Source organism: Macaca mulatta, chromosome 12 (genome assembly GCF_049350105.2).
Source record: "Macaca mulatta isolate MMU2019108-1 chromosome 12, T2T-MMU8v2.0, whole genome shotgun sequence".
Lineage (NCBI taxonomy): Eukaryota > Metazoa > Chordata > Mammalia > Primates > Cercopithecidae > Macaca > Macaca mulatta.
In genome coordinates, this window is record NC_133417.1 from 137,622,501 (window position 1) to 137,631,441 (window position 8,941).

The 8,941-nt window shown below is 57.2% G+C and overlaps 1 protein-coding gene and 1 pseudogene across 2 annotated transcripts in view; one reads left to right on the forward strand and one right to left on the reverse strand.

Moving 5' to 3' along the window:
* The window catches only part of ALPG (alkaline phosphatase, germ cell), a 4,215-nt gene extending 416 nt beyond the window's left edge, over positions 1 to 3,799 (forward strand). The window contains exons 2-11 of the mRNA XM_028831228.2: positions 1 to 45; positions 159 to 274; positions 465 to 639; positions 713 to 885; positions 1,130 to 1,264; positions 1,364 to 1,436; positions 1,567 to 1,701; positions 1,783 to 1,974; positions 2,194 to 2,310; positions 2,436 to 3,799. The exon at positions 1 to 45 is cut by the window's left edge and continues 72 nt beyond it. Coding sequence (XP_028687061.2) covers positions 1 to 45; positions 159 to 274; positions 465 to 639; positions 713 to 885; positions 1,130 to 1,264; positions 1,364 to 1,436; positions 1,567 to 1,701; positions 1,783 to 1,974; positions 2,194 to 2,310; positions 2,436 to 2,734 — 1,460 coding nt within the window. The 3' untranslated portion in view covers positions 2,735 to 3,799. The remainder of the gene's footprint in view (positions 46 to 158; positions 275 to 464; positions 640 to 712; positions 886 to 1,129; positions 1,265 to 1,363; positions 1,437 to 1,566; positions 1,702 to 1,782; positions 1,975 to 2,193; positions 2,311 to 2,435) is intronic.
* Positions 3,800 to 6,513: 2,714 nt separating this feature from the next.
* On the reverse strand, positions 6,514 to 8,323 carry LOC114671437 (endothelin-converting enzyme-like 1 pseudogene; annotated as a pseudogene). Its single transcript, XR_013402231.1, has one exon. The product of XR_013402231.1 is annotated as an endothelin-converting enzyme-like 1 pseudogene (transcript).
* Positions 8,324 to 8,941: the final 618 nt, after the last annotated feature.

Sequence of the window (8,941 nt, forward strand, 5' to 3'; positions counted from 1 at the left end):
CCATACAGACAGCTGCCAAGAACCTCATCATCTTCCTGGGTGACGGTGAGTGAGCAAGGCCTGTCCAGCCCCGCAGCCCTCACAGCCCCGGCGCCCGGACCCTCGGTGGTTCCAGGACAGCCCTGGGGCCCAAGCCTCACACATTTCTGTTCCTTCAGGGATGGGGGTGTCTACGGTGACAGCTGCCAGGATCCTAAAGGGGCAGAAGGAGGACAAACTGGGGCCTGAGACCCCCCTGGCCATGGACCACTTCCCATATGTGGCTCTGTCCAAGGTAAGGGCTGGGCCACCTTAGAGTCTTCCAAACAGAGAAGGGTATCCTGGCTATGGAGTGCGGTAGGACGGAGGGACCCTAAACAGCTGGGCCTCCAGTAAGGAGCTGGAGGCAGTTGGAATCCCAGAGGACAGAGATCAGGGTCTGTGTGTCTGCCCCAGAGAAGAGCTCAGAGTGTTTCTGTCCCCAGACATACAGTGTAGACAAGCATGTGCCAGACAGTGCAGCCACAGCCACCGCCTACCTGTGCGGAGTCAAGGGCAACTTCCAGACCATTGGCTTGAGTGCAGCTGCCCGCTATAACCAGTGCAACACGACACGTGGCAATGAGGTGGTCTCCGTGATGAATCGGGCCAAGAAAGCAGGTGAGCTGGGGACTGCGGGATCAGGGCCAGGTCACAGACCTTGGTCACATATCCTGACCTCTGTCACCCTTAGGGAAGTCAGTGGGAGTAGTGACCACCACACGGGTGCAGCACGCCTCACCAGCCGGTGCCTACGCCCACACGGTGAACCGCAACTGGTACTCGGACGCCAACATGCCTGGCTCGGCCCGCCGGGAGGGCTGCAAGGACATCGCCACACAGCTCATCTCCAACATGGACATTGACGTGCGACCCCAAGGCCAAGGGTTGGGGCTGGGCAGAGAGTAGCAGGGGGCACCAGCTCAGACCCAGGCAACCAACAACCTGATCTGGGCCAGCAGGGTCTGGAGGTGGGGTTGGGGGCATAGAAGGTGCAGCCCAGGCCGGGCCACTCCCACAGCCTTGGGGAAGGGAGCCAGGGGCTGTGCAGGAGGAAGTGGCACAGGGCCAGCCAGGCCCCAAACCCACGTGCCCTATCCTCTGTTCCCAGGTGATCCTAGGTGGAGGCCGAAAGTACATGTTTCGCATGGGGGCCCCAGACCCTGAGTACCCTCATGACTACAGCCAGGATGGGACCAGGATGGATGGGAAGAACCTGGTGCAGGAATGGCTGGCGAAGCACCAGGTGATGGGGGCTGGCGGGTGCAGGAGGCACAGCAGGGGAAGGGCAGAGGTGTGGGGCTCAGGGCTGTGGGCTGAGGCCTGGCTCTCTCCCTCCCTGCAGGGTGCCCGGTACGTGTGGAACCGCACTGAGCTCATGCAGGCTTCCCTGGACCCATCCGTGACCCACCTCATGGGTAATGACCCCCTTCCTGCCCTGGCATCCCTCAGACAGCCTCAGATGGCACCTTCTGAACCTGTGTACACGTCTGCCAGCACCCTTCCACCCCCAGCCTGCCAGTCACCATGGGACCCCTTGTCCCACAGGTCTCTTTGAGCCTGGAGACATGAAATACGAGATCCACCGAGACCCCACACTGGACCCCTCCCTGATGGAGATGACAGAGGCTGCCCTGCGCCTGCTAAGCAGGAACCCCCGCGGCTTCTTCCTCTTTGTGGAGGGTGCGTGGTGGCCCCTGGGGAGTGGTGGTTGGGGTTTGGAGCAGGGCAGGTTCAGCACCACCCTCTCTGGCCTTCCTGCAGGGGGTCGCATCGACCATGGTCATCACGAAAGCAGGGCCTACCGGGCACTGACTGAGGCGGTCATGTTCGACGACGCCATTGAGAGGGCGGGCCAGCTCACCAGCGAGGAGGACACGCTGACCCTCGTCACCGCTGACCACTCCCACGTCTTCTCCTTTGGTGCCTACCCCCTGCGAGGGAGCTCTATCTTCGGTAGGCCCGGGGAGAGTGGCAGGTGCTGCTGCATCAATTACGTGGGTGAAATCTGAGCCTCAGTCTCCTCCTCTGTCAAATGGGAGTAATGCTGGCACCAGCCCTGTAGGGTCTCCTGAGGACTAAGCCCCTGACCAGGCAAAAAGTGGCAGTTCCTAGCACGTGGGAGGCACTCCACAGCTGTGTTCAGCTCAACAACAGGGACCCCTCTCTCTGCAGGGCTGGCACCGGGCAAGGCCCAGGACAGGAAGGCCTACACCGCCCTCCTATATGGCAACGGTCCGGGCTATGTGCTCAAGGACGGCGCCCGGCCAGATGTTACCGAGAGCGAGAGCGGTGAGTGCCGCGGGGTCGCCCCCTGAGGGGGACCAGGGTGCCAAGGATGGGGGACTGGCGGGAAGGGGTCACCTTCTGTCTGCCTGGAACTGAATCTTCCTATCGGAACTGAACCCTCCTACCAGGGAGCCCCGAGTACCGGCAGCAGGCAGCGGTGCCCCTGGACGAAGAGACACACGCAGGCGAGGACGTGGCGGTGTTCGCGCGCGGCCCGCAGGCGCACCTGGTTCATGGCGTGCAGGAGCAGAGCTTCGTAGCGCACGTCATGGCCTTTGCCGCCTGTCTGGAGCCCTACACGGCGTGCGACCTGGCGCCCCCCGCCGGCACCACTGACACCGCACACCCTGGGCGCTCCGCGGTCCCCGAGTCCCTGCCTCTTCTAGCCGCGGCCCTGCTGCTGCTAGGGACGGTCACTGCTCCCTGAGTGTCCCGTCCCTGGGGCTCCTGCTTCCCCATCTCGGAGTTCTCCTGCTTCCCACCTCCTGTTGTCCTGCCCGGCCTCCACCCCGAATCGTCACCCCTGAAGTCACCACACATATGTCCTGCCATGGAACCTTCACCTCCTCGTGCACCCTGGGGACTGAGCCCATGACACCAAAGCTGCCCCTTGGCTATTCCTGGACTCCCTACCCAACCCCAGGGACTGCAGGTTGTGCCCTGTGGCTGCCTGCACCCCAGGAAAGAAGGGATCTCAGGCCATCCAGCCCCCACCTACAGTCCTTGGTACCAGGCAGGCTCCCTTCCCGGAGAAGAGAAGCACCCAGACCCCGCGCCCGGCTGACCTTTGCTTCAGTCCTTGAATCACTTGTGGGACTTGAGGACTCGGGAGCTTCAGGATGACTGGAGAAGCGTGGCTTCCTGCCACCCGCCAGCCAAGGAGGCTGCTGGGGTGGGGAACCCCAGGGGGATTTTTGACACAGCCTTTGGCTGCCCCTCTCTGAGCTAATTCCACACTCCTGTACCCCTCCAAGGGGCCCTCTGCCTCATGGCAGAGGCTTGCCCCAAATCACAACTACTCAGATGTTCCATACCTCCAAATGCCAATTTCAGCACCCAACTGAGATCCAAGGAGCTCCTGGGTGCAAGGCAGCAGTCGAGAGCCAAAGGTCCCTCCCCAGACATCTGGACACTGGGCATAGATTTCTCAACAAGGTAGACTCCCCTGCCTCCCCAGGACCTCCGCTCTCCTGGAAGACAAAGCAATAATAAAAGAAAGTGTTTATAATCCCAGCACTTTGGGAGGCCAAGGTGGGCAGATCACGAGGTCAGGAGATGGAGACCATCCTGGTTAACACGGTGAAATCCCTTATCTATGCGCCTGTAGTCCCAGCTACCCAGGAGGCTGGAGCAGGAGAATCGCTTGAACCTGGGCAGCAGAGGTCGCAGTGAGCCAAGGTCATGCCACTGCACTCCAGCCTGGGCGACAGAGCGAGATTCCGCCTCAAAAGTAAATTAATTAATTAAAAAAATAAATAAACAAGTAAGAAAAGGAAGTGTTAGACAGTGTAATGCCAGTACGACTTCCTAGGAGAAAAATCGTGAGTGCCTGTGGGCACAGTGGCTGGAGGGGTGGGTAACGCAGGCCAGGAGGGGCTGCTGAGGAGCAGACGATTGAGCAGGAGACCTGAACATCGTGGGGCACAGCAGCACAGAGGCCCTGGGGCAGCGCCGGCAGGTGCTCTCGGAGGCCAAGGGCTGGATTAGAGGGTGGGTGGGTAGAGGGGTAAATCTGAGGGGTCAAGAGGGTGGGGAGCATGGGGGAGTGTGAAGTCTGAGTAAAGGGATGTGGTTGGAGGTCTGTGAGGAGGGCTGTGACCCGCCCTAGGTGGAAAATGAGCACTCTGGCTGCTGCCAGAAGAAGGATCTTGTCTTTTGGGTGGACAGTGGGGTGGTAGACGGTAGAAGGTAGAGGTGAGAGCTGGGAAAGGAGCTGACTCCAGGTGTTTCTGACCTTCCGAAAGCATTCGGGAGCACCTATCCCAATACAGCCATGCTTGGTGAGTACCACACCTGCCCCAAGAGAACCTTGAAAACAATTTTTTTTTTTTTTTTTTTTGAGGCAGTCTCACTCTGTTGCCCAGGCTGGAGTGCAATGATCTTGTCTTGGCTCACTGCAACCTCCTCCTCCCGGGTTCAAGTCATTCCCCTGCCTCACCTTCCCAAGTAGCTAGGGGTTAACAAGTGTGCACCACCACGCCTGGCTAGTTTTTGTATTTTTAGTAGAGACGGGGTTTCACCATGTTGGCCAGGCAGGTCTCCAACTCCTGACCTAAGGTGATCCGCCCACCTCGGTCTCCCAAAGTTTGGGATTACAGGCATGAGCCACGCATCTGGCTGAAAAGAATTAAAGGTGAAATCAACCACATTTTCCAGCAAATTTTACACTATTACAAAAAATACAAAAATTAGCCAAGCCTTGTGGCCCATGCCTGTGGACCCAGCTACTCAGGAGGTTGTGGTGAGAGGATCACCTGAGGTGAGGAGTTTGAGACCAGCCCAACCAACATGGTGAAACTAAAACTAAAACTGGTCTAAAAACACGGTCTCTACTAAAACTACAAAATTTAGCCAGGTGTGGTGGTCAGCACCCAGCTACTTGGGAGGCTGAGGCAGGAGAATCGATTGAACCTGGGAGGTTGCAGTGAATTGAGATCACACCACTGCACTCCAGCCTGTGCAACAGACCCAGACTCCGTCTTACGAGAAAAAAAAAAAAAAGGCAAGCATTTTGTGCTTACTAGAAATATTAGCATGATTGAATGCGACCTTGCACATGAAAATTAATTTAACATTGTAAAATATCTATTTGGCAGGTGTGGCGGCTCAACACCTGCAATCCCAGCACTTTGGCAGGAAGAGGGGGTAGGATCACTTGACTTCAGGAGTTCGAGAATAGCCTGGACATCATAGTGAGACCCCGTCTCTACAAAAACAACAACTGAGCCCAGGGAGGTTGAGGCTGCAGTGAAAGAAGATTGCTCCACTGCACTCTAGCCTGGGCAACAGAGCAAGACCTTGTCTGGAAAAATATATACATCTATTTGAGGACCTGGCTCTCTCAGGACAGTTTTTTGTTTTTTTTTTTTTCAATTCTAGGTTTTAGTGGCTGTCATAAAAACATGGGAGGTGAACAGAAGGTAGTCACCAGTAGCTGGCCTTACTAAAGCATCACACTCATTGTTACATTCCATTCACCAAATATGCAAAGGTTTGGGTAAAATCCAGCTAGTATATTTCTATCTTCCCAGTTGTCAGTGGGTTAGGAAGTTCCTCTTTCTAACCAATGCGGAGGTGTTGCATGTTTAGGTTTTACATGAGTGCTCACACCCAAGGACTTCTATATTTTAAAAGTGAAGACGTTTTAAAAACAGATTATTCTAGCTAGGCATTGTGGCTCATGCCTGTAATCCCATCCTTTTGGGAGGCCGAGGCAGGTGGATCACTTGAGGTCAGAAGTTTGAGACCAGCCTGGCCATCATGGTGAAACTCCGTCTCTACTAAAAATACAAAAATTAGCCAGGTGTGGTGGCAGGCGCTTGTAATCCTAGCTACTCGGAAACTCAGACAAGAGAATTGCTTGAATCCAGGAGGCAGAGGTTGCAGTGAGCCGAGATGGCACCATTGCACTCCAGCCTGGGTGACGAGAGTGAAACTCCATCTCAAGAAAAAGAAGAGGAAGAAGGAAGAAGAGGAAGAGGAAGAGGAATAGGAAGAAGAAGAAGAAGAAGAGGAGGAGGAGGGGGAGGAAAAAGATTATTCTGAAATTAGATCATTCTGTTCTCAAGCTTCCTTTTCCTGTGTAGGTATGAGTGTTTATGAGTCCAATACATTGTTTACCCCAAAATCAAGTGTCAAAGAAAATATTTTCAAACTTCTGCTCAAAAATATGCTCTTTCCTTAGCATGAGTTTTGTTTTGTTTGAGACGGAGTTTCGCTTGTATCGCCCAGGCTGGAGTGCAGTGGCCCGATCTCGGCTCACTGCAACATCTGCCTCCCGGGTTCAAGCAATTCTTCTGCCTCAGCCTCCTGAGTAGCCGGGATTACAGGCAACCACCACCACGCCCGGCTAATTTTTGGTATTTCTAGTTCCAAAAGTTGATAAGTCGACCTGCTCCACGCATAATTTCAAGGTGGTCACGTTGGGGTCACCACTTGCAGCTTGTAGCTGCTGTGAACGCTGAGAGTGAAGTACTCAGACGACTCCAGCTGAGCGGGGCAGGGAGCAGCTCCTCTGAGAGAGTGCTGCCCCCAAATCTGTCCGCCAAGTATTTATTAGAGGGCTTGTTAAACTACAAACATCCACCAGATAGGTTTTTGCCGTGGGGTCATGAGGCACATATGGCCTTGTAAAAGCACTCAGACCACATTCTTAGGAGGCTGTTTTCAGCGCTCCTTATCACACATTCCACTCCTTGTCCTGTTTTCAAGGTCAAGGAGTTACATTCTCACGCACAAACAACGTACACACAGTGCCTGAGTATTTTTCCATGCCTCAAGCTCAAATGCACCCCCCACATCTCCCCCTTCTTTAATTCTTAGAGCTTGCTGGTTATCTAATGCAAGGTAAGCGTCTATCCTTCTTCTCTGGTCATAAATGCTTTGGGCGGCAGCACAGAGCCATTTACAGAAGCCTAGCAATCAGATACAAAAAATAATATAGCGGCCATCACCCAAATGTGTATATTTAACTCAGGCAACCAAGTATTCGGGTTCAGTCATTGAAAGCCTTCTTGTAATTGCCGAAGGGTATTTGTTTGTAATTGCTGTGAGACCATTCTTCAAGTTGTTTCTTCAACTCAACCTCAGATGCTTTGTACATAAGCTTGAATATATTGCCGTGCACTCCCTCCACCACCCCACCCCCGCCCTCACTGCCTGCCGGAGAGCTGGGAATGGCTGCTCCCGCTGCTCCGCTAAACACCGAAGTTATCCCAGGTAAATTACTTACGACTTCCTCCCGCGCGTGGCCGCTGTGCCCTCCCTCACCTCCTCCCCTGCTTTCCCTTCCTCTCCTCTCGCGCACCCTCCTCCCGCGCGCAGGAACCCCTGGGCAAGGCCACTGCGCCCTGGGTCCGCGGCCCCTGACGGGGCGCTCCGGGCGCGCACTCACACGGATGACGTAGCGCAAAGAGTTGCTGCAGTCCAGGCTGACCATGAGTGAGAAGAGCGCGACGGTGCTGTACACGCCCTGCACTTTTTACAGCAGCTGGTTGAAGTCCCATCCCGCAGCGACCCCCGGGCGCTCCGCCACGCCACACTGCGCAGGTCCCAGCCCCCGCAGTCGTCGATGATCTCCAGCCTGGGCGGCGGGTTCAGTCGTTCGATCTCGCGCATCTCGAGGCACAAGCAGAAGAAGGCGTGCACCTAGTGCTGGGCAGCGCCGCTGGGTCCACCCTCGGGCCGAGCCAGCAGGCGCCGCAGGCGCTCCTCGTTCTGCTCGCCAATGGCCGCAATGGTGCCATAGGTGAGCTTGTCGTCAGGGATGGCGTGGCGCCTCAGCCACCGCCGCAGGCGAACGAGTAGAAGTCCTGGCATGGGTCGATGCTGGCGTCCAGGTTGGCTGCCAGGAAGCGAGCGGCGCACGCAAAGGCCTTGCGCTCAGGACAGCCTTCAGGACAGGCGCCGCCGCCGGCCGCGACCGAGCCCAGGTACCTGAGCGCCAGCATAGCCGCCAGGATGGAGCAGAGGCCGGCTGCAAACACCAACCCGACAGCAGGCTCACCGCAAGCTGCTTCCAGCGCTGCAGCCCGGCCTGGGCCCGATGGCCTGGGGGCAGAAAGGCCCCGCAAGCGCCCCCAGCGCCGCAGTGACTCACATACTTGACCTCCTAGAACTCATCGAGTGCGCCATCAGCGAATACCAGGACTGCATGGCGCCGAGGCCGCTGGGGTGCAGCCCTGGGCCACCTGGGCTACGCCATGCGCGTGACCGCCTGCCTCCTCGTGGGCCTCAGCGTGGCTCCTGGGGCCTCAGCTGCCAGAAGGACAGAGGCAAGCTCATGAGGCGCCGCAGCCCGACGGGGTTCTCGGGCACTGTGAGGAGAGGAATAGGCCTGGGTGCAGAGGCCCCAGCCGCAGGCCTCATTCACTGGGGAAACCAGGGACCAGGAGGGCTCAGCGGGGCCACCACCTCCGCGTGCACAGTGGAGTCTTCTCCCCTGTCCCCCTCTCTGCACACACGTGCGGGTCCCTGGGTTGGGAGGGCCCTGATGGGAAGGGGGAGGCGCTGGGCACGGGGCCTGGCACGTAGTGGGCCTTCACTGAAAGGCCCGTACCTCTTCCCTTCGCCTTTCTGGTCCAGGACCTGCCCTAGCCAAGGCCGGCCGGAATGTGGGGGAAGGAGCGGAGGCTGGAGTGAGGAGGTGCGGTCAGGAGCGCGCCTATGCTGCACTTTCAGTTTTCCACGCTGAACACAGAGGCTCCACAAAGTGGCCAAAGAACCAAACTTTGTACTCGCGGAAGTCCGCGGGATCGACCACTCCAACCCCGCTCGCTGGCTTCCTCTGCTCAGTGGCCCGACGGCCCACCTGCCCCTTCCCCAGGGGGGAGCGCCAACGCCCCAGGGTCGTGGATACACAGCCCACCCCCTGGGCGGCCCTGATGGAGACCGGCTCCGTCCCTCACCCACCCCC